The sequence below is a fragment of the Coregonus lavaretus genome (genome assembly GCF_964263955.1).
Source record: "Coregonus lavaretus genome assembly, chromosome: 22".
Lineage (NCBI taxonomy): Eukaryota > Metazoa > Chordata > Actinopteri > Salmoniformes > Salmonidae > Coregonus > Coregonus lavaretus.
In genome coordinates this window covers 30,963,053-30,988,781 of record NC_140009.1, presented here as the reverse complement: position 1 = coordinate 30,988,781, position 25,729 = coordinate 30,963,053, and the positions used below count along the sequence as shown (strand labels likewise).

The 25,729-nt window shown below is 44.0% G+C and overlaps 1 protein-coding gene across 1 annotated transcript in view; it reads left to right on the top strand.

The window, feature by feature from the left end:
- The window catches only part of LOC311150167 (basement membrane-specific heparan sulfate proteoglycan core protein-like), a gene marked incomplete at its 5' end in the record, with an annotated part of 158,638 nt that overhangs the window by 50,684 nt on the left and 82,225 nt on the right, over positions 1–25,729 (top strand). Inside the window, 2 exons of the mRNA XM_084187486.1 lie at positions 903–1,035; positions 4,584–4,649. Coding sequence (XP_084043612.1) covers positions 903–1,035; positions 4,584–4,649 — 199 coding nt within the window. The remainder of the gene's footprint in view (positions 1–902; positions 1,036–4,583; positions 4,650–25,729) is intronic.

Sequence of the window (25,729 nt, the reverse complement as noted above, 5' to 3'; positions counted from 1 at the left end):
GGAGGCTATATATACAGTAAAATAAAGTGACAGTAGGGAGGCTATATATACAGGGGGGTACCGTTGCAGAGTCAATGTGCGGGGGCACCGGCTAGTTGAGGTAGTTGAGGTAATATGTACATGTGGGTAGAGTTAAAGTGACTATGCATAAATACTTAACAGAGTAGCAGCAGCGTAAAAAGGATGGGGTGGGGGGGCAGTGCAAATAGTCCGGGTAGCCATGATTAGCTGTTCAGGAGTCTTATGGCTTGGGGGTAGAAGCTGTTGAGAAGTCTTTTGGACCTAGACTTGGCACTCCGGTACCGCTTGCCGTGCGGTAGCAGAGAGAACAGTCTATGACTAGGGTGGCTGGAGTCTTTGACAATTTTGAGGGCCTTCCTCTGACACCGCCTGGTATAGAGGTCCTGGATGGCAGGGAGCTTTGCCCCAGTGATGTACTGGGCCGTACGATGTTAGATCGATATATGTTGTCCAAAAGGCCAACTCGCCGAGCACAGATCGATGTAGTTGGATCATAGGAATATAAATCGATACATCGATGTAGTAGATGGATCATTACACCCCTACTAAATAATGAATGTTAAAGCAAACATACCACAATGCACCTATTTCCTGTGTGAAGCTCACAGCCTCACACCATCTCAGGTTTTGTTTTCCTTCCACTCCCAGGCCCTGTATAATGGTCCTGCTGGGTGTAACCTAACTAACCTGGGCTACATCCCAAATGGCACCCTATTCCCTATGTAGTGCTACTTTTGACCAGAGTCCTATGAGTTATAGTGCACCAAATAGGAAATAGGATGCCATTTGGGACGCAGCCCCAGGTTCTATCTGAAGAAATTAGAGACTTCAACCCCTATAAATCTCCTAAGTAGTGTTGTGTGTGTGTTTTCGGTCTGCAGGTGGCTCAGAGCTCCAAGGTGTGGGGAGAAGTGGCGCTGCCCGAGGACCTGGATTCATCGAGGACTGTCGTCCAACGGTCTCAGCGCTTCCTGGACGATGACGAGGACTTCGCTGCCGATGAAGCATCAGGAGGTGGGGTCTGGGGTCGACACAGCTGGATCGCAAACCAGCTTTCTTTTCATAGTGAAACTTTTATTTATGATATACTATACTGTATAGAACTTCATACTACCCCTGAACTGTTCCTTACAACAAAACCGCAAACAATGTAAACAGTGGTCCCATCCATAGACGTAACTGTTTACTGTAACCATTTTCTCCTCCATAATCCACTGGGTGCACAGGGGTCTGTAATACCTACAGTTGAAGTCGGAAGTTTACATACACTTAGGTTGGAGTCATTAAAACTCGTTTTTCAACCACTCCACAAATGTCTTGTTAACAAACTATAGTTTTGGCAAGTCAGTTAGGACATCTACTTTGTGCATGACACAAGTAATTTTTCCAACAATTGTTTACAGACAGATTATTTCACTTATAATTCACTGTATCACAATTCCAGTGGGTCAGAAGTTTACATACACTAAATTGACTGTGCCTTTAAACAGCTTGGAAAATTCCAGAAAATGATGTTATGGCTTTAGAAGCTTCTGATAGGCTAATTGACATAATTTGAGTCAATTGGAGGTGTACCTGTGGATGTATTTCAAGGCCTACCTTCAAACTCAGTGCCTCTTTGCTTGACATCATGGGAAAATCAAAAGAAATCAGCCAAGACCTCAGAAAAAAAATTGTAGATCTCCACAAGTCTGGTTAATCCTTTGTAGCAATTTCCAAATGCCTGAAGGTACCACGTTCATCTGTACAAACAATAGTTCGCAAGTATACCAGAACACCATGGGACCACGCAGCCGTCATACAGCTCAGGAAGGAGACGCGATCTGTCTCCTAGAGATGAACGTACTTTCGTGCGAAAAGTGCAACTCAATCCCAGAACAACAGCAAAGGACCTTGTGAAGATGCTGGAGGAAACCGGTACAAAAGTATCTATATTCACAGTAAAACGAGTCATATATCGACATAACCTGAAAGGCCACTCAGCAAGGAAGAAGCCACTGCTCCAAAACCGCCATAAAAAAGCCAGACTACGGTTTGCAACTGCACATGGGGACAAAGATAGTACTTTTTGGAGAAATGTCCTCTGGTCTGATGAAACAAAAATAGAACTGTTTGGCCATAATGACCATCGTTATGTTTGGAGGAAAAAGGGGGTGGCTTGCAAGCCGAAGAACACCATCCCAACCGTGAAGCACGGGGGTGACAGCATCATGCTGTGGGGGTGCTTTGTTGCAGGAGGCACTGGTGCACTTCACAAAATAGATGGCATCATGAGGAAGGAAAATTATGTGGATATATTGAAGCAACATCTCAAGACATCAGTCAGGAAGTTAAAGCTTGGTCGCAAATGGGTCTTCCAAATGGACAATGACCCCAAGCAGACTACCAAAGTTGTGGCAAAATGGCTTAAGGACAACAACGTCAAGGTATTGGAGTGGCCATCACAAAGCCCTGACCTCAATCCTATAGAAAATTTGTGGGCAGAACTGAAAAAGTATGTGCGAGCAAGGAGGCCTACAAACCTGACTCAGTTACACCAGCTCTGTCAGGAGGAATGGGCCAAAATTCACCCAACTTGTTGTGGGAAGCTTGTGGAAGGCTACCCGAAACGTTTGACCCAAGTTAAACAATTTAAAGGCAATGCTACCAAATACTAATTGAGTGTATGTAAACTTCTGACCCACTGGGAATGTGATGAAAGAAATAAAAGCTGAAATAAATCATTCTCTCTACTATTATTCTGACATTTCACATTCTTAAAATAAAGTGGTGATCCTAACTGACCTAAGACAGGGAATTGTTACTAGAAGTAAATGTCAGGAATTGTGAAAAACTGAGTTTAAATATATTTGGCTAAGGTGTATGTAAACTTCCAACTTCAACTGTACATGTTTCTAGCAGACCACCACAGTCCCTATGCTCAAGAAGACCAAGGTAACTGTCTAAATAACTATCACCCCGTAGCACTCACATCTGTGGCCATGCAATGCTTTGAAAGGCTGGTCATGGCTCACATCAACACCATCATCCCAGACACCCTGGACCCACTCCAATTCGCATACCACCCCAACAGATCCACAGATGACGCAATCTCTATTTCCCTCTCCCACCTGGACAAGAGGAACACCTGCGTAAGAATGCTGTTCATTGACTATAGCTCAGCTTTCAACACCATAGCACCCACCATGCTAATCACTAAGCTCAGGACCTTGGGACTGAACACCTCCCTCTGCAACTGGATCCTTGACTTCCTGACATGCCAGCCCAAGGTGTTGAGGGTAGGCAAGAACATATCCGCCATGCAGAACCTCAACACGGGCCCCTCAGGGGTGCGTGCTTAGTCCCCTCCTGTACTCCCTGTTCACCCACTATTGCGTGGCCATGCACGATTCCAACAACATAATTACATTTGCTGACGATATAACGATGGTTGGCCTGATCACCGACGACAATGAAACAGCCTATAGGGAGGGGGTCAGTGACCTGGAAGTGTGTTGCCAGGACAACAACCTCTCCCTCAACGTCAGCAAGACAGACAAATGCTGACGTTGGCTCCACTACAGCCCCATCCACATCGATGGGGCTGTAGTGGAGCTGGTCGAGAGCTTCAAGTTCCTCTGTGTCCACATCACTAAGGAATTATCATGGTCCACACACACCAACGCCTCTTCCCCCTCAGAAGGCTAAAAAGATTTGGCATGGGCCCTCAGATCCTCAAAAAGTTATACAGCTGGGCTGCATCACCGCTTGGTTTGGCAACTGCTTGGCATCTGACCGCAAGGCGCTACAGAGGGTAGCGCGTACGGCCCAGTACATCACTGGGGCCGAGCTCGCTGCCATCCAGGACCTCTATATCAGGCAATTTCAGAGGAAGGCCCTAAAAATTGTCAAAGACTCCAGCCACCCAAGTCATACACTGTTCTCTCTGCTACAGCATGGCAAGTGGTACCGATGCAACAAGTCTAGAACCAACAGGACCCTGAACAGCTTCTAACCCCAAGCCATAAGACTGTAAATTGTTAGTTAAATTGTTAACCAACAGCTACCCGGACTATTGGCATTGACCCTTTTTGCACTAACTCTTTTGACTCATCACATACGCTGCTGTTTATTATCTATCCTGTTGCCTAGTCACTTTATCCCTACCTGTATGTACATATTTACCTCAATTACCTTGTACCCCTGCATATCAACTCGGTACTGGTACCCCGTGTATATAGCCAAGTTATCATTACTCATTGTGTATTTATTCCTCATGTTATTATTTTTCTATTATTTATATTTTTCTCTCTCTGCATTGTTGGGAAGGGCCCGTAAGTAAGTAAGTAAGTAAGTAAGTAAGTAAGTAAGTAAGTAAGCATTTCACTGTTAGTCTACACCTGTTGATTACGAAGCATGTGACAAATACAATTTGATTTGATTTGACCCTGCTGCACTTCAGATGTATACATGTTGCATATGTTCCACCTGTTGAGTAAATGAATGAGTAGTCCTCCCTAGTACTCCCTGGGCCTTGAACTATGCTAACATGCTGATCACACCTCCCTTTATCTTCTCTGTAGATCTGCCCAGTGGAGAGGAAGATGGAAGCACGCCAGAACCCACACTGGTGACTGAGATCAGCACAAGTAAGAACCCTGAGCCCTCAGCCCTGAGCATAACACTCCCTGCACTCTTGGAAGATAAGCCACATGGTGGGCTAAAATAGATCCTAATAAACAAACACACAAATCCCCACCAGGGTTTCCCTCCCAGGCCTCATTTCAATGTCCACCTGTCCCATAGATGGACAGATTGAGAATTCTTAGCTCAGCTAGTTTTGATGATACCTACACTGAGTATACAAAACATTAAGAACACCTTCTTTTTCCATGACAGAGACTGACCAGGTGAAAGCTATGATCCCTTATTGATGTCACTTGTTAAATCCACTTCAATCAGTATAAGAGACAGGTTAAATAATTATTTTTAAGCTTTGAGACAATTGAGACGTGTATGTGTGCCATTCAGAGGGTGAATGGGCAAGACAAAAGATTTGCATTTTGAACAAGGTATGGTAGTAGGTGCCAGGCGCACCGGTTTGTGTCAAGAACTGCAACGCTGTTTCCCGTGTGTATCAAGAATGGTCCACCACCCAAAGGACATCCAGCCAACTTGACACAACTGTGGGAAGCATTGGAGTCAAAATGGGCCAGCATTCCTGTGGAATTGTTTAATTTGTAAACAATTTCTTAGCCCTTTTTCTCCCTAATTTCGTGATATCCAATTGGCAGTTACAGTCTTGTCCCACCGCTGCAACTCTCCTACGGACTCGGGAGAGGCGAAGGTCGAGAGCCATGCGTCCTCCGAACATGACCCTGCTTCTTGACACACTGCTCGCTTAACCCGGAAGCCAGCAGCACACCGTCCAGCTGGCGACCGAAGTCAGCTTGCTGGCACCTGGCCCGCCACAAGGAGTCACTAGAGCGCGATGGGACGGCCAAACCCTCCCCTAACCCGGACGACGCTGCGCCAATTGTACGCCGCCTCATGGGTCTCCCATGAAACGCTTTTGACACCTTGTAGAATCTAGGTGTTCCTAATGTTTGGTATACTCAGTGTACATGATATCTACAGTATCCACATAATGAGAGGGGATTGATGGCCTTTTAGACAAAACTGATGATTTGTTAAACACCACCTCATTACATAGAGGATCTTCCACAGTGTTTAACCAAACCAACACTTACTGGCAGTGGAATTTCACTCCTTGCTTGTTGAAACATTTCTCTGAGGGCCTAATTTAGTCGATCTGTGGAAGAGATTACTTGTCTGTGGTATCTTCCCCCATCTATGATCGTGGGTTCCGGTTTGTGTGTGTGTGTATGCGAGTGGGTGCGTGCGTGCGCTTGTTTGAATGCATCCAGGAGAAACTGTCTGTTTCTGAATGGTGTCTCCTTCACATCCGGCTACACCATCTTCTTTCACAGGGCTGAGTCTCTGGTCATAACACAGGGAGGCAGATTTCTGCCCGAGATGTAAACATTCCCCTTTCTTCCTTTCATCCAATGGCAGAGGTGAAAACACAGGCACATGAAAGAGAAGATAAACAATACAGAGCTGAAGCAGACATCACAAACACCTTTGTTTTTCATTCCACAATAGATACACATGGCGAGGCGCGGCTTAACATGACCACGCCCCCGAGTAGGGTACAGCCATAGGGTACTCCTGTTACTCCCACGTAATTAGCCTAACTTTGGCGGCATCCTAAGCAAACTACTGACACTTTTTCAGCAGCCTCATGTGTCGTTATTAACATACTTGGCTGTCACAACAACAAATTATTTGCATATTCTGCAACTCAGAAATGCGTTACCCGACCTGCTAACACTGGCAGTAAAGATAGTAAAGCTGTCGCATTATACTTACACTACCAGTCAAAGGTTTGGACACACCTACTCATTCCAGGGTTTTTCTTTATTTTTACTATTTTTTACATTGTAGAATAATAGTGAAGACATCAAAACTATGAAATAACACATATGGAATCATGTAGTAACCAAAAAAGTGTTAAACAAATCAAAATATATGTTATATTTGAGATTCTTCAAATAGCCACCCTTTGCCTTTATGACAGTCATGTTCGTTGAATGACGGGTCAGACCAAGGCGCAGCGTGATATGCGTACATGTTTATTCAACTTAATAAACACACGACAAAACAATAAACGAAACGAAACGTGAAGTCCTAAGGTAGACACACAACAAACCTTAACCGGAACAAGATCCCACAACTAGACAGTGCCAATAGGCTGCCTAAGTATGATCCCCAATCAGAGACAACGAGCGACAGCTGCCTCTGATTGGGAACCACACCGGCCAACATAGAACTATACATACTAGATCCCACACATAGAAAAAGCACAACAAGGAATATACACACACTGACTCAACATATAAGCGTCCCCTGAGTCAGGGCGTGACAGTACCCCCCCCCCAAAGGTGCGGACTCCGACCGCACAACATAAATATAACAGGGTAGGGGCCGGGTGGGCATTCCGCCTCAGAGGCGGATCCCGCTCGGGGTGTGACGACCTCTCACTCTCCGCCTCCCTGTTGCGCCCCTGGTCTGGTCTGGACCTCGGCGCGCTGCTTCCCCTCTCCTTCCTCCCACGATACGCCAGGCCCTGTCTGGACCCTGGTGTGGGAGACCCCGAACCTGGAGAGGGGCTGACGTCATGGTCTGGACTGGAGCCGCTGACCGGAGCTGGACTAGGCACCGGTGGAGCGGACTGCTCTGGCTCCGGAGTGGAGCCGCTGACCGGAGCTGGATCAGGCACCGGTGGAGCAGACTGCTCTGGCTCCGGAGTGGCGCAGCTGACAGGAGCTGGATCAGGCACCGGTGGAGCGGACTGCTCTGGCTCTGGAGTGGAGCAGCTGACCGGAGCTGGATCAGGCACCGGTGGAGCAGACTGCTCTGGCTCCGGAGTGGAACAGCTGACCGGAACTGGATCAGGCACCGGTGGAATGGGCACGGGCCGTGCCGGACTGGACAAACGCACCACTGGACTGGTGCGAGGAGCAGGCACGGGCCGGACCTGACTAGGAACACGCACCACTGGTTGGTGCGAGGGGCAGGAACGGGCCGGGCCGGACTGGCGACACGCACCACTGGCTTGGTGCGAGGAGCAGGAACAGGCCGGGCCGGACTGGCGACGCGCACCACTGGCTTGGTGCGAGGAGCAGGAACAGGCCGGGCTGGGCTGGCGACGCGCACCACTGGCTTGGTGCGAGGAGCAGGAACAGGCCGGGCCGGGCTGGCGACGTGCACCACTGGCTTGGTGCGAGGAGCAGGAACAGGCCGGGCCTGACTGTGAACGCACACCACTGGCTTGGTGCGAGTAGCAGGAACAGGCCGGGCCAGACTGTGGAGGGGGACTGGAGGTCTGGAGCGGAAAGCTGGAAACCACCTGTCCTGGCTGAATGCCTACTTCCACACAGTATGTTTGAGGCATCAGCACAGGACGCACTGGGCAGTGCACGCGCACTGGCGATACAGTTCGTAGAACTGGCGCAGGATATGCGGGACCGAGGAGGCGTACTGGAGACCAGGAGCGTTGAGCCAGCACACCCCGTCCTGGCTGGATGCCCATCTTCGCACGGCACGTGCGTGGTGCAAGCACAGGACGTACAGGACTGTGCCGGCGCACTGGCGACACAGTACGTAGCTCCGCATAACACGGAGCCTGCCCAGTCATACGCTTCCTCGCGTGAGTACGGGGAGTTGGCTCTGCTCTGACACTAGGCTCCGCCAACCACCCCGTGTGCCCCCCCCAAAAAATGTTCTTGGGGCTGCTTCTCGGGCTTCCTCCTCGACCGGCCTCCTCCATGTTGCCGTTGCACCTCTCCTGCCTGGGCATCTACCTCAGCCCATGGTCCTCTCCCTGCAAATATCTCTTCCCATGACCACAAATTGCCCACCTGTGACATGGCTATTCGCTCTGCCTGGGCACGCTGCTTGGTCCTCGTTTGGTGGGATCTTCTGTCACGTTCGTTGAATGACGGGTCAGACCAAGGCGCAGCGTGATATGCGTACATGTTTATTCAACTTAATAAACACACGACAAAACAATAAACGAAACGAAACGTGAAGTCCTAAGGTAGACACACAACAAACCTTAACCGGAACAAGATCCCACAACTAGACAGTGCCAATAGGCTGCCTAAGTATGATCCCCAATCAGAGACAACGAGCGACAGCTGCCTCTGATTGGGAACCACACCGGCCAACATAGAACTATACATACTAGATCCCACACATAGAAAAAGCACAACAAGGAATATACACACCCTGACTCAACATATAAGCGTCCCCTGAGTCAGGGCGTGACATGCACACTCTTGGCATTCTCTCAACCAGCTTCATGAGGTAGTCACCTGGAATGCATTTCAATGAAAGGTGTGCCTTCTTAAAAGTTAATTTGTGGAATTTCTTTCCTTCTTAATGCGTTTGAGCCAATCACTTGTGTTGTGACAAGGTAGGGGGGGTATACAGAAGATAGCCCTATTTGGGAAAAGACCAAGTCCATATTATGGCAAGAACAGCTCCCGAGTGGCGCAGTGGTCTAAGGCACTGTATCTCAGTGCTTGAGGCGTCACTACAGACCCCCTTGTTCGATTCTAGGCTGTATCACAACCGGCCGTGATTGGTAGTCCCATAGGGCGGCGCCCAGCGTCGTCCGGGTTTGGCCGGTATAGGCCGTCATTGTAAATAAGAATTTGTTCTTAACTGACTTGCCTAGTTAAATAAAGGTAAAAATAAATATATATAAGCAAAGAGAAATGACAGTCCATCATTACTTTAAGACATGAAGATCAGTCAATACGGAACATTTCAAGAACATTTCAAGTTTCTTCAAGTTCAGTCGCAAAAACCATCAAGCGCTATGATGAAACTGGCTCTCACGAGGACCGCCAAAGGAATGGAAGACGGAGTTAGCTCTGCTGCAGAGGATAAGTTCATTAGAGTTACCAGCCTCAGAAATGGCAGCCCAAATAAATGCTTCACAGAGTTCCAAGTCACAGACACATCTCAACATCAACTGTTCAGTGGGGACTGTGTGAATCAGGCCTTCATGGTCGAATTGCTGCAAAGAAACAACTACTAAAGGACACCAATAAGAAGAAAAGACCTGCTTGGGCCAAGAAACACGAGCAATGGACATTAGACCGGTGGAAATTTGTCCTTTGGTCTGGAGTCCAAATTTTAGAGTTTTGGTCTTTGTGAGACACGGTGTGGGTGAACGGATGATCTCCACATGTGTAGTTCCCACGTAAAGCATGGTGGAGGAGGTGTTATTGTGTGGGGGTGCTTTGCTGGTGACACTGTCTGTGATTTATTTAGAATTTAAGGCACACTTAACCAGCATGGCTACCACAGCATTCTGCAGCGATACACCATCCCATAGTGGGACTATCATTTGTTTTTCAACAGGACAATGACCCAACACACCTCCAGGCTGTGTAAGGGCTATTTCACCAAGAAGGAGGGGGCCAGTATGAAAATGTATGCACTCACTAACTGTAAGTCGCTCTGGATAAGAGCGTCTGCTAAATGACTAAAATGTAATGTAAATGTAAATGTAAGGAGAGTGATGGAGTGCTGCATCAGATGACCTGGCCTCCACAATCCCCCGAGCTCAACCAAATTGAGATAGTTTGGGATGAGTCGGACGGCAGAGTAAAGGAAAAACAGCCATATGCTCAGCATATGTGGGAACTCCTTCAAGACTGTTGGAAAAGCATTCCAGGTGAAGCTGGTTGAGAGAATGCCAAGAGTGTGCAAAGCTGTCATCAAGGCAAAGGGTGGCTATTTGAAGAATCTGAAATATAAAATATATTTTTATTTGTTTAACACTTTTTTGGTTACTACATGATTCCATATGTGTTTTTCATAGTTTTGCTGTCTTCACTATTATTCTACAATGTAGAAATTAGTCAAAAAGAAAGAAAAACCCTTGAATGAGTAGGTGTGTACAAACTTTTGACTGGTACTGTTTGTTTACCCCTAGCTTTTTTGCCGGTTAGCTGACGTTAGCTGGCTGGCCAACGAGAGAAGTTAATCTCGATCTAATTCGGTACATTTACATTTTAGTCATTTAGCAGACGCTCTTATCCAGAGCGATTTACAGTTAGTGAATACATGTTTTTTTGATACTGGCCCCCCGTGGGAATCGAACCCACAACCCTGGCGTTGCAAACGCCATGCTCTATCAACTGAGCTACATCCCTGCCGGCCATTCCCTCCCCTACCCTGGACAACGCTGGGCCAATTGTGCACCGCCCATGAGTCTCCCGGTCACGGCCGGCTGCGACAGAGCCTGGATTCGAACCAGGATCTCTAGTGGCACAGTTAGCACTGCGATGCAGTGCCTTAGACCACTGCGCCACTCAGGAGTACACGGTAGTCTTAGATATGTCGCATAACTACTTCCAGTCTTTGCCTGCCCTTGAACGGTGTAGGTATTTAGAAAAGTGTATACTTGTTGGCTTGCCTATATGTCCTTTCAACTTGCCGGAGACCAGCTGGGGAGACAACCCTACCAAATGACACACCTACTTGGTGGAATCTCCAGTTGTGCATAAATATCCAAATGCAGAAGAATATTGTTATTTGGACGGATACAGATCACTACAAGCTAACTAGCAAGCTTTATGCAACACACATAGCTAGTTAGATACAAACAAGTGTTTTAACAACTTACCGGTGATGAAGTGCTTTGAACAAACAAAAATGTATAGAGTAACCGGAGCCCACAGCTTTCCATCATCATTGCGCCGTAATAGGCTAAAACCATGAGGTCTATCCTGGTCCTTGGGCAGTTGATGAAACTTTATTAGGTATTTTTCTCCTATTATTGTTCAATCAAAACGGTACGCAACAGCTTTTCGGCATCTTGAAAGCAGGGCTAACCAATTAAGAAAGTCTGTTGGAATCGTCTCTTTGGCTGATAATCGTGACGTACAGTTGAAGTCGGAAGTTTACATACACCTTAGCCAAATATATTTAAACTCAGTTTTTCACAATTCCTGACATTTAATCCTAGTAAAAAGTCCCTGTTTTAGGTCAGTTAGGATCACCACTATTTTAAGAATGTGAAATGTCAGAATAATAGCAGAGAGAATTATTTATTTCAGCTTTTATTTATTTCATCACATTCCCAGTGGGTCAGATGTTTACATACACTCAATTAGTATTTGGTAGCATTGCCTTTAAATTGTTTAACTTGGGTCAAACGTTTCGGGTAGCCTTCCACAAGCTTCCCACAATAAGTTGGGTGAATTTTGGCCCATTCCTCCTGACAGAGCTGGTGTAACTGAGTCAGGTTTGTAGGCCTCCTTGCTCGCACACGTTTTTTCAGTTCTGCCCACAAATAGTCTATAGGATTGAGGTCAGGACTTTGTGATGGCCACTCCAATACCTTGACTTTGTTGTCCTTATGCCATTTTGCCACAACTTTGGAAGTATGCTTTGGGTCAATAAAGGTGAAATAAAATAAAATAAAAAATTGTCCATTTGGAAGACCCATTTGAGATGTTGCTTCAATATATCCACATAATTTTCCTTCCTCATGATGCCATCTATTTTGTGAAGTGCACCAGTTCCTCCTGCAACAAAGCAACCCCACAGCATGATGCTGCCACCCCGTGCTTCGCGGTTGGGATGGTATTCTTCAGCTTGCAATCAACCACCTTTTTCCTCCAAACATAACGATGGTCATTATGGCCAAACAGTTCTATTTTTGTTTCATCAGACCAGAGGACATTTCTCCAAAAAGTACTATCTTTGTCCCCAAGTGCAGTTGCAAACCGTAGTCTGGCTTTTTTATGGCTGTTTTGGAGCAGTGGCTTCTTCCTTGCTGAACGGCCTTTCAGGTTATGTCGATACAGGACTGGTTTTCTGTGGATATAGATACTTTTGTACCTGTTTCCTCCAGCATCTTCACAAGGTCCTTTGCTGTTGTTCTGGGATTGATTTGCACTTTTCGCACCAAAGTATGTTCATCTCTAGGAGACAGATCGCGTCTCCTTCCTGAGCGGTATGACGGCTGCGTGGTCCCATGGTGTTTATACTTGCATACTATTGTTTGTACAGATGAACGTGGTACCTTCAGGCGTTTGGAAATTGCTCCGAAGGATGAACCAGACTTGTGGAGGTCTACAATTTTTTTTCTGAGGTCTTGGCTGATTTCTTTTGATTTTCCCATGATGTCAAGCAAAGAGGCACTTCGTTTGAAGGTAGGCCTTGAAATACATCCACAGGTACACCTCCAATTGACTCAAATGATGGCAATTAGCCTATCAGAAGCTTCTAAAGCCATGACATCATTTTCTGGAATTTTCCAATCTGTTTAAAGGCACATTCAACTTAGTGTATGTAAACTTCTGACCCACTGGAATTGTGATACAGTGAATTATAAGTGAAATAATCTGTCTGTAAACAATTGTTGGAAAAATTACTTGTGTCATGCACAAAGTAGATGTCCTAACCAACTTGCCAAAACTATAGTTTCTTAACAAGAAATTTGTGGAGTGGTTGAAAAACAAGTTTTAATGACTCCAACCTAAGTGTATGTAAACCTCTGACTTCAACTGTACATTCCATGCGACAGTGTATCTGCTCATGCTAACATTTTTACATTTAGAATGAAAGTGTTTTTAGGTATGATGTAGTTTGTTGATTAAGACGACATAAAAGTACGTTAAAAATGACCAACCAAGCATATCCAAAATGTTTATAAAATGATTTTAAAAAAGAGCATAGCCGTTGACAGTTATGAGTAAAGTAGGCAATTTATCATAGGAGTAATGGGAGTACCCTACGGCTGTTCCCTACTCGGGGGTGTGGTCAAGTTAAGCCCTGCCTCGTCGTGTGTATCTTCCCCCTCCCGGGATTCTAGTGCTATCTTCTTTGAGATTTGTAGATTTATGCCAACAGGATCTTTCCTTCTGAGGGACGATATGTACATTAGGGGCACACAATGTTTACATGTTAGTCATGCTGATATACCTGGAGCACCACCTCTTTCCTGTATTGTTTCACCCATAGTGCTGTGTTTAGCCATGGGTGGACAACATTCTGGACAACAGGAGTTCCTGTTAGCAAAGTGTGGGACTTCTTTGTATTTCCTTGTCCTACTTAACATAAGCATTAAGGCTGTCACCATACATGCATTGAGGACATCAATCCCTTCTTTGTTTTCTAGTTTATACTATCAGATAGAGATATTCCCCTTAGATTCCCTCAGGTAACCATAGCTGCTGTTGATAGCTGGTATGTTTATGTGCATATTATTGCCTGATTCATGCAATCTTGTATGGTGCCACTGATGACATCAAACTTTAATTCACCCTCTCATCTGACACATGTATGAACAAATCACGTGAAAAATGTCACATGAAAAATTAAATAATGTGACACGTGGTTTTCGGACACGTGTGAAGTTTCACATGTATTTTTTACATGTACATTTTTAGGATGTGAACAAGTCACATGTGAAAACAAAAAATTAACATGAGTCAGAGGCGTGGTTTTCAGACACATACATTTCACATAACACGTGGTTTCCCAACATTTCACGTGATATTCTAAGTTTCACGTGTGCTTTTGTATCTGGCGGGATTAGAACCCAGGTCTCCCACTTGAGAACCCAATGTTTTGACCATTATATTGACTGTTCATTTCAAAATAGGGCGGTCAAATGTATTTTTTATTTCATGAAGTTAATAGCAGGATTTGCAGTCATTAATCACGATTAATCGCATATTCAGAATTTGCTCAAATTGAGCTGTAATTTAAGATGTTTTATATAAAAAGCATTACAAGAATATTGACATGTTGATTTTGTCCAAAGTAACGGTTAGCAAAATCAGGTGAATTGATAAAGCACACTTTCTTTAACCTCAGTGTCAACTTTTGACATCGCATTGTTGTTTTTAGCTGTATAGATTATGTATTTTGGATGTTTTCAGTGTATTTTCAACGCTTTCAGACAATGTGATTAATCACAATCAAAAAACAAGTGCACAAAAATTACAAGAAATGTACTTACATTTTTTAGTCATTTAGCAGACTTGAGTTAACTGATTAACTCTGACAGCCCTAATTCAAAATCATCTCTTTGTAGAAAAGTATCTGTTCTGATAAAGTGTGTTTTATCAAAATATAGGAATTATTAAAGTTGTTGGGTGAACTATCCTTTTAAACACAAGCATAATATGAATGATTTGCATCCAACTAAGCCAAGCTCGAAGTCCAGACTGAAATAGCTCAGCACTGATGCCTAGCTAGCTGGATATGTACAGGGAGGGAGCCCAAAAGTCGTTACACAGTACACCTCCTTTATTGAAGCATGGTTGGTTGGACATCCACAGTTAGCCAAGACTATGCAGGTGCATTACGGGTTGGACAGACAAGCCAGATCGAAGGAATTCGCCCAATTATACAAGGACCCAGTATAAGGGGAGGCAGGTAGCTTAGTGGTTAAGAGCGTTGTGCCAGTAACCGAAAGGTCGCTGGTTCTAATCCCTGAGCTGACTAGGTGAAAAAAATCTGTCTGTGCCCTTGAGCAAGGCACTTAACCCTAATTGCTCCTGTAAGTCGCTCTGGATAAGAGCGTCTGCTAAATTTAAAAAAAAATAGTATAAGGAGTTCACATGTAAAAGAAGGATGAAGCCATGAGAGGTTGTGTGACTTGGTAGCTCACAGTATTAGCAGATCACTCTCGCAGTAGTAGATTTGAAGTTATCTCTAAGCCTCCAACAGTCGAATTGGAGCATATGAGTGGTTTGTTGACGCATTGATGATCTTAGATGTGAACACACCAGACACCACTTGAGGTGGGTTTGTATTTTCTTGGCCAAATCTTGCTGGGAAGCTTGGATTAGTGGCCTCAGGGTGAAATCAGATTTGGCAGATATACAGTACACACTACACAAATGGGTATTCAAATACAAAAGGAAGTGGAAAAGTGAAAATATTATTGAGAATATATGGGATTTTTAGGGTTTTCCACCAAATAATCAGTTGATAAACATCCAGTCTTACTTGAGTCACACAAGCATGTCCTACTGTATCTTTGCCTACACTGAAGTCTTTTTTCTACGGCTATCACGAAGAGCTTGCTATTCCAGGCAGTCAAAATGTATATTTTAACTTTCGCTCTTCAGTTCAGTTAGTGTTACAGTTTGGACTTGTTAGTAAATATCCATGACTAAATACTGTATCCATTACTCAGACAGAATTTTCTGATTCAGAATAGGCAATATGCCTTGTCTGGCAGCAGTGAAGGCCGGGGCAGCAGTGTGCTATGCTCACCGTTCCATTTTTAGATTATTATATGACAGCAGTTGGGAAGGAACATTACTGGTTTCCTGAGTTGGATTGGTCTGGTCGACACGTTGGTGCCGTGTTTCCCTGTCCAGCGGGTTGTCCTTGTGGCATGTAGGCCCTCGCCTCTCCTTCCTGCCCCCTTACATACTGTAGAGTGATGGAAGTAGAGGTGCCACTTCTGCACCAATTATGATGCACATCCTGTTGTGTTTGCTATGTTGAAGATTTCCCCTTTTCCCTTTCCTAGGCTCTCAGGGACCTAACATTTGAACCGGTTGAACTAGCATTTGAAGTTGTGAGAGAAAGAAATCCAGATGTTTTAAGTGTTTTTGAAGGGGGACGTTATTTTCTACCGCTTGTCTATTGTCTTTTGGTCCACTGACTTAAACACTTCATCTAGTCTTTGCTGCGGATATGAAGGTTCTGAATTTCTCTTCAGCATGGTCCCTCCCAACCTCTGCTCTTGACCTCTGCAGCATATCTCGATACAGTTGTGTGGGAGACATCTTCCAGCCTCTCTCATCTCTCGGTATTGCACTGGTTCACATGCCCCTCTTCCTAGCAGACATTCCCAGAGCAGAGGTTAGTTAGAGAGTTCTTCCCAATGCTAATTTTAAACCAGAGGCTTCAAAATTCCCTATCCAGTCTGACTCAGTCTGTCTGCCCTTAGTTTAAAGGCATTTTATCACATACTACATTCACCTCTAGCCTGCTTGGTTATTTATTGTTTGTTGTGATGTTTCAAATACCATCTGCAAACAGTAGGTGGAAATGTATATATGCTGTGTCCTGTATTCTTACACTAATTTATTTTAAAACAATTCAAACTTACATAATGAATCCCCTTCAATTTTAAGTCATTTCCAGCAGAGTGACTTCACTTGTTTGAGATGGGTCAAAGGCACCAAACATTTTAAGGCACACAACCATCGCAGATAAGGTTGCATTGTGTAGGAGGAGAGATGTGGTGTGTTTAGCCACCCAGGAAGTTTGTTTTAACTTTGGGGTCATGTGTCTTCGATGGGAAGATTCTCACGATGCCCTCCCTCCCCTCCCTCTCTTCCCTCTCCTCCCCCCTCCCTCTCCTCCCCTCCTCCCTCTCCTCCCCCCTCCCTCTCCTCAATCCACCGGACAGACCACCCAGGGCTGTGGCCGTTCTCATGGGGTGGTGGTGGACCTTGGACTGGACAGACAGTTGGTGCGTTTGTATTTTATTTATTATGGATCCCCATTAGCTGCTGCCAAGGCAGCAAATACTCTACCTGGGGTCTAGCAAAAATTAAGGCAGTTATATACAATTAAAAACATTACATTACATTTCACAATGGATTTCACAACACATTAAGTGTGTGCCCTTAGGCCACTACTCTACTACCACATACACTACATGACCAAAAGTATGTGGTCACCTGCTCGTCGAACATCTCATTCCAAAATCATGGGCATTAATATGGAGTTGGTCCCCCCTCTGCTGCTATAACAGCCTCCACTCTTCTGGGAAGACTTTCCACTAGATGTTGGAACATTGCTGCGGGGACATGCTTTCATTCAGCAACAAGAGCATTAGTGAGGTCGGGCACTGATGTTGGGCGATTAGGCCTGGCTTGCAGTCGGCATTTCAATTAATCCCAAAGATGTTAGATGTGGTTGAGGTCAGGGCTCTGTGCAGGCCAATCAAGTTATTCCACACCGATCTTGACAACCATTTGTGTATGGACCTCGCTTTGTTCACGGGGGCATTGTCATGCTGAAACAGGAAAGGGCCTGCCCCCGCTGTTCCATAAGGTGTATTTTTATCTTTTTGATTTTATTTTAGATTTTACTGCTTGCATGAGTTACTTGATGTGGAATACAGTTCCACATAGTCATGGCTCTATGTAGTACTGTGCACCTCCCATAGTCTGTTCTGGACTTGGGGACTATGAAGAAACAGACCTCTGGTGGCATGTCTTGTGGGGTATGCATGGGTGTCTGAGCTGTGTGCTAGTAGTTAAAATAGACAGCTCGGTGCATTCAGTAGTGATGAAGTCAATCTCTCCTCTACTTTAATGTTAGCTCTCAGTGTACATTTATGGGCCAGCCGTGATGCCCTGTTCTGGGCTAATTGTACATTTCCTAAGTCTCTCTTTGTAACACCTGACCACACGACTGGACTGGAGTCCAGCTGCGACAAAACTAGGTCCTGTAGTACCTGCCTTGTTGATAGCGCTTTTAAGAAGGCAGAGCAGCGCTTTATTATGGACTATTTTAGCTACTGTACTGTTGCATCAATATGTTTTGACCATGACAGTTTACAATCCGGGGTTACTCCAAACAGTTTAGTCTCCTCAACTTGCTCAATTTCTACATTATTTAGGGTTTAGTGAATGATTTGTCCCAAATACAATGCTTTTAGTTTTTTAAATATTTAGGACTAACTCATTTTTTGCCACCCATTCTGAAACTTACTGCAGCTCTTTGTTAAGTGTTGCAGTGATTTCAGTGCTGTGGTAGCTGACGTGTATAGTGTTGAGTCATCAGCATACATAGACACACAGGCTTTACTCAGAGCCAGTGGCAGGTCATTAGGAAAGATTTGTTTAAAATAAGGGGCCTGGACAGCTGCCCTAGGGAATGCCTGACTCTACCTGGATTATGTTGGAGAGGCTTCCATTAAAGAACACCCTTTATGTTCTGTTAGTCAGGTAACTCCTGATCCACAATATAGCAGAGGATGTAAAGCCATAACACATACGTTTTTTCAGCAGCAGATTATGATTGATAATGTCAAAAGCTGCACTGAAGTCGAACAAAACCGCTCCCACAATCTTTTTATTATCAATTTCTCTCAGCCAATCATCAGTCGTTTGTATATGTGCCGTACATGTTGAATACCCTTCCGTATAAGCGTGCTGAAAATCTGTTGTTCATTTGTTTACTATGAAATAGCATTGTATCTGGTCAAACACCATTTTTTCCAGAAGTTTACTTATTGGTCAGCTGTTTGAGCCAGTAAAGGGTGCTTATTTTTGGGTAGCGGAATTACTTTTGTTTCCCTCCAGGCCTGAGGGAACATACTTTCCTGTAGGCTTAGATTGAGGAGATGGCAAATAGGAGTGGCAATATCGTCCGCAATCATCCTCAGTAAATTTCTATCCAAGTTGTCAAGACCCAAATGGCTTGTCATTTTTGATAGACAAAAAAATTATCACCTCTTCTACACTCACTTTACGAAATTCTAAATTACAATGCTTGTCTTTCATAATTTGGTCAGTTAGATTCTGAATTTGTTGTTGGCATGTCATGCCTAAGTTTGCTAATCTTGCCAATGAAAAAATAATTAAAGTAGATGGCAATATCAGTGGGTTTTGTGATGAATGAGCCATCTGATTCAATGAATGATGGAGCCGAGTTTGCCTTTTTGCCCAAAATTTCATTTAAAGTGCTCCAAAGCTTTTTACTATCATTATTTATGTAATTTATCTTTGTTTCATAATACAGTGTGACGTGTGTGATGTGTGTGTCAGTCAGTGGCATTGTTTATCAGACTGCCTTGGCTCTCAGATAGTCACACTGACATGGGGCAGAAGGACAAGCGGCGGCAGCTGCAGTTATTTTGGTGTGTTCTTTGTTGTTGTTCTGCTCTGTCCTTCTCGGAGGTGGTCACTGGTACAGGGGGCAGAAAGCTGAGCAGAACTTGCTAAGGGAGGAAGGGATGGTGTGCGATAGGAGTACAACTCAATCAGATAAGAATAAATAAAAAGTGTAGTATTTTAGGAGGCCACTGTCTGTGATGGGGTTAAGCATTTACATTTTAGTTTTGTCCCTTTATCCTTGACTGTTTATTTGTTCACAGTGCCAATGCATTGTCTTTGATTATTATTCAGTGTTAGTATGAATGGTCTTACTCAATGGTTCCCAAACTGTGGGACCCAAAACATTTCTTAAATCTTTTTTTTTTTTCTTTTACAAATTCTTACATTATCTTCAACAGAAAAATAACCTGGATTGTCGGTCACAATTAAAGCTGTTCATTACATTTTTCTTCAGATTCAAACATAATGTTGCAGCCCTTAATTGCTGCTCTTGACCACATAATTGACGGCTCCCAATAATAATCTGTAATGAGTTCTAACTGGTGACTGTGGCTCTGCCTGCACTCTTCTCTTCTTTCTCCTTGACAAACCCTCAAATCTGTGGGCTAACTTGAAACAAATAAAATAGTGCAGTCAAATTGAACATGGTAAATTCATACACACGAATAAGAATTATATATTTCTAAATGTTTTCCAAATGGAGAAAGGTTCTATTGCGAAGTGACAAGATGTGCATCTCGCACTCAAAACGAGTGATAATTGGTAATGGTTCTATTGGGCTCAATTTGAAGAGTTAAAAGACAACTTTTCTAAAATATATGGTTTCTAGTAGGTTACAGAATTAGAGAAGTGCTGTTTCTCTGAATCTCAGTCAGTAGGGTCAATAAAGCCTGTTTCTCTCCCCAGTCAGAGGCAGCCTGCCTGTCTTCCAGACTCTGACTAGCAGCAGCAGGTCTCTAGGCATAAGCAACATAAACACTTAGATTTTAGGAAGTCAGTCAGGCTCTCAGCTTACTTTTAGATAGGCTAGTACAATACACAATGTGAAACTTCATCAGCAGTTTTCCTCTTAAGTCAGTCACTGACACTCACTCAATTAGCCCACGTCAGCAAAAATGTTATAGATTGTTAGGTCTAGCCAGCTATCTAAAGCTTGTAGTAATCATGGCCGAATTACTGACTGGGCATGCAGGGCCAAAATGTTAGCAACAGCCCTGAGTAGCAGCAATCTATCCTCTTCCATATTAGCTGTGTTTAGAAGACCATAATTGCCCCAACCCTAGTCATCATAGTAAGCTGGCTTATTTCTCCTTGTGATGAGGTGGTGTTGAAGGAGTCAGGCGCAGGAGGGTAAATCACAGAATAACAGGCTTTAATCTGCAAAAACAGGTTTCTGTCGATACAAAATACACGAGCTCCACCGAGCTTCACCGAACCTCCACAAACAATCACCCACACAGACAAGGAAGCAGAGGGAACACTTATACAATGACTAATGAGGGATAAGGACCAGGTGTGTGTGATTGAAGACAAGACAAATGGAGTGATGATAAATGGATCGGCAGTAGCTAGTAAGCCGGTGACGCCGAACGCCGAAATCTGCCCGAACAAGGAGGGGAGGCAGCCTCGGCAGAAGTCGTGACACTCCTTTATAAAAAAATTTCCTTCTTGATTTTCAATATGGAAGGGGAACCAGGAACTGGTATTTGTATGTACTCTTTCTTATTCAGTAAAAGGTTAATTTAAGAACTACATTTGAATAATTAACATACACTACATGACCAAAAATATGTGGACACCTGCTCGCCGAACATCTCATTCCAAAATCATGGGCATTAATATGGAGATGGTCCCCCCTTTGCTGCTATAACAGCCTCCACTTCACTGGAACTAAGGGGCCTAGCCCAGACCATGAAAAACAGCCCCACAAGATGTTCCCCCATGATGAAAGGGGCATGAGTTGGAAAAAAAGGGAAACGCTGGTCTTACTCTTCCACTCCAGCTCTGGGCACTTGATGCTGCTACAGTCGGTTGTTTGCCAATAACAGTTCATGTTGCCTTTGAGAAGTGGACTTTTCCTCAACTCTTTAGGAAACACTGTTTCAAGAGATTTATGTTACACAGAGGGCATGTTTGTTACTGTTTCAGATACAATTCTCAACGTATTACTAGTAGAGGATGGTAAGAAATACCTCTGTCTGATTGACCTACATTACTGATAGGATGTCAGTGGGGGATATCACTGATGTCAGTTGGATATCAACTCATCTCTGGACCGAAAAAACAAAATCTTGCATGTGTGCTCGTCCGGCCAACAACTCGATTTGGCTACTTGATAATACAAGAGAGTAAATATTCAGATGTACTTGGATATAAATATTACGGAGCATCCCAATGAAAATATGTGAATAGATAATGGTGGTTCACTTATCTAGTTGAGTATTCAATAGTCTCAAGGTCCCTCCAGTGCAGAGTTTGTTATCATAGTGTATTACAGTTAGACATTGTTTCCTACTCTACGCTATGGGAGTGCCCAACTGTCCATTATCATAGTAATAATCCTTCTCATGGGATTCGCTAAACAGTTTACAGCTTTTCTTCCGGTATTTTGAAAAAGCAAATTCACACATTACTCTCTAAAATGACCAAAAGAAAGGGAAACAAAACTCCCATACAATTCTATTAGTCTTTGATCTAGTAAAGACTCAAATTGTACAGGAAACACTGTTTCAGTGAGTGAGTCGTCGACGTCCAACAGTAGCCCAGGACTTAAAAGGAGAGTTTAGCCACTACCGCTCTGCTCTCTTCTCTTTTTTAATCTCACGGCAGCAATTTGATTGTGACAAGGATCACAGCATTTCCAATAGTGTTTTGATGTTGTGCGGATTCTTCATTAAAACTAATTAGGTTGGGTCACCATGAACTGGACTACCCACAAACCCTTTAGCCGTTGCTGTCTTTTGACACGCACCACACTGTCACTGTTCTATGTATCTGACAGGAACATACAGGAACTTCTATACTGTTTCCAGAGAATTTTACTGTGAAGCAGAGCTGGTTAAAGCCATCTCTACTGTAGAGACTTGACTTCTGTTCTTAGAGCATCAACTTACATCGATCCCTTCATTAAATCGTATGAACTTTCTCACCAAGCAGGGGAGGGGCATGCATCATACATTCTTATAGAGATGTCTCTAGTCTATTAGATGGACATGTGCTACAATTCAATTATATTGTCTCAGTGAAGGCCTGTGTGTGTTTCTGTGTGCGCAGCTGGGGCACGGCTGGATCCAGCATACCTACTTGATTATGTAGGCCTCACCAGCAGTTCAAGTTTATGACAGGGGACTTGCAACAGACTCTGGGCTGGAGCCTTTTTAAGAGTTCCTGTAGCTAGGATCTCACTGTAAGAGGTAGCATTTCATAATGCATATTATTGCACTGATAGAAATGTGAATGAGATTTGTATTATTATTTTATATTTTTTTTGCAGAATAGTCTACAGTGAAATGTTTATTATAAACAGTGTGGTTCGAACCCTGAATGCTGATTGGCTGTCAGCCGTGGTATATCAGACCGTATACCACAAGTATGACATAACATACATTTTTACTGCTCTAATTATGTTGGTAATCAGTTTATAATAGCAATAAGGCACCTCATGGGTTTGTGGTATATGGCGTTGCGTCGTGCATAAGAACAGCCCTTAGCCATGGTAAATTGGCCATATACCATACCCCCTCGGCCTTATTGCTTAAATGACCTAGTAGAAATGTATACACAAGGACATTTTATTCTCAAACTCTTGCTAATTGACTTTCATAGCATGTCCCCCGGTCTAACCAAAGCAATGGAAGAATGATTGAGTCATCAGAAAACAGTCCTGTTGATGTCTTTTCCAGTGTAATATATTGCACTGGTTTTAGTGAGAAATCAGTCCAGTCTCCCAGGCTTTTCCATCCTAATGGGAACAACAGGAAGTGCCAACTCCTAGTTGTTGCTCCGAGTCCGAAACCCCCTTTTTTTCAGAGTGGATCCAACCATCAGAGAAGCAGGCTGCTTTCCAAATGTCACCCTTTTCCCTAAATAGTGCACTACTTTTGACGAGAGCCCTGTGTTCAAAAGTAGTGCACTATATAGGGAATAAGGTGTCATTTTGTGATGCATACGCAATGTGAAAAGCAGAGAGTGGAGGGAAGTGTTGGAGGGAAGTGTGTCCAGTCTGAAGGATATCCTTTCAGCTCCAGTGATATATTGACATGATTCCCTAAGAGATAAACTCTGACCTCCTTCCCTGGACTCTGTCATGCAACGGAGCTTTGTCATTTGTGTTTCCACACAGATGTCCATTCAATGCATTGGTCATTTATCATCAAGCTCAGACTGGAATGAGTGTGTGAATGGACATACGTGTCAAAGGAACATTGCAGAGTGCATTTAACACTCATTACAGTGTGAGCCGATACACTGCTGCTATACTCTTTAGATACTACCTATATGGACTCTGTCATGCAATGGGAGGACTGTTATGTCAGATATTGATTGAATATACAGTACTTGTCATTTATCATTCCTACAGTTTAAGTACTTTGCTCTGTGAATGGACATTAGTATCAAATGTATGGGTCATTAGTGATGCACTGTAGATTACTGTAGATTGTAGACAACAATTGAGCATTTTTACATTTATCATTATTAACATTGTAAGTTCCCTCTCTGTGACTAGGTGTTGATGTCAGAGGAATATCACATTGCAGATACACTGCTGCTATGCTATAGTACAACTCATGCATTATAGCTCTGTTGTGTGTTCTGATATTCATTAAATATGTGTCTCATTTACCATCTGGTTCACATATGTCTATGTGGCTGCACGTTAAAGACAGTGGAATGTAACAGATCTACTGATAAACTGCAACTATATTCAATACATTGCAGATCCATTGGATATACTTTACACATCAGGATTCTTCATCTCACAGGAAACAGTCCTTGGTTATCACAGACTTGGCCTTGTGCCCTACGAGGTATTTTCCCACTGTTCACACATTCCAATTTTCAATTTCCACAAAGCTCGGCCCTCTTCACAATTCAGTCAAACTGAATAGCCCAGGGACTTTTTCTTAGTTGTGCACCTGTTTCTGTTGAGAGAACTCTTTTGAGAAATATTCTGTTCTTTCTAATCATCACTTTCTGTTTTTCTCTTTCTCTTTCCCCTCACACTCACCTGCCTCGACTAACTCTGTCCTTTTTCCTGATTCGTCTCACTTGTTCTTGTTTTCACTTTTGACCCCTATCTTTGACCCTACACCACTCCCTTTACCATAGCACGGCCTGCCAGTAGGTTTTTTGTCAGTATAGTGGAAAGCCAATATGAGGGTTTACGCTCAGGCTAAAAAGAAAGGTGGCCGGTGCGTAGGAGAGAAAATATAGACAAAAGAGTTCAAAAGATACTCGCACTCAAACCAAGAAAAGGAATAACTCAAGGAGGCAGAGATGCAAAAATAATATACTTACTTACTCCATGCTCAAAATAATGCAAAGGGTGACAGTGCAAGGTGCTAAAAAATAAATAAAAATACGCATACGTTTCAGCCTTATGCCTTCATCAGTGCTGTACAAACATGTCACTATAGTGAACATAAAGTGGAAAATCAAACAGTCAATATAGTAGTGAAGTGTTCTGCTGTTTCCCAGAAGGGTTTTTTGACATTCACATTGTGTGATTGGGGAGAGAGCACAAAAGAGTTCCAGTAATATTGGGGCCAGAAGTCATTCCCATGAGCTCCTGAGTCTAAAACAGTATATTCTGTAGAACAGGGCTGTTTGGCTGACCACCAGCAGTAGGGTTAAGAAGCAGAGGTCTCTCTCTGTAAAAGCCAAAGCTGAGAAAGTGGCCCCCCGCCATACACCACCCCACACTGCCCCATATCCTCCCTCCCAGCCCCCTAGGAGAGAGAGAGAGAGAGAGAGGCCCTCATACTTAGCCGGTTCCCCGTGGGATGCGTGGTAATGGGCCTTGTTCTTGTAGGCTAATGGTCTCGTTCTCCCACACTCTCTCTCTCTCTCTCAAATGTTTCATCTCTATTTATCCCTCGTTTTAACCCTCACGCTCTGTTCCCTCTCTCTCTTTCATTCTCTCACTCCCTCTCTCGTCCCCTCTCCTCCCACTCTCCCCTCTCTCTATCTCTTTCTTTCTCCCCCTCTCTCTCCCTCTCCTCCACTCCCCTGCCGTAGGCGCTGAAGGGAGAGAAGGGGGT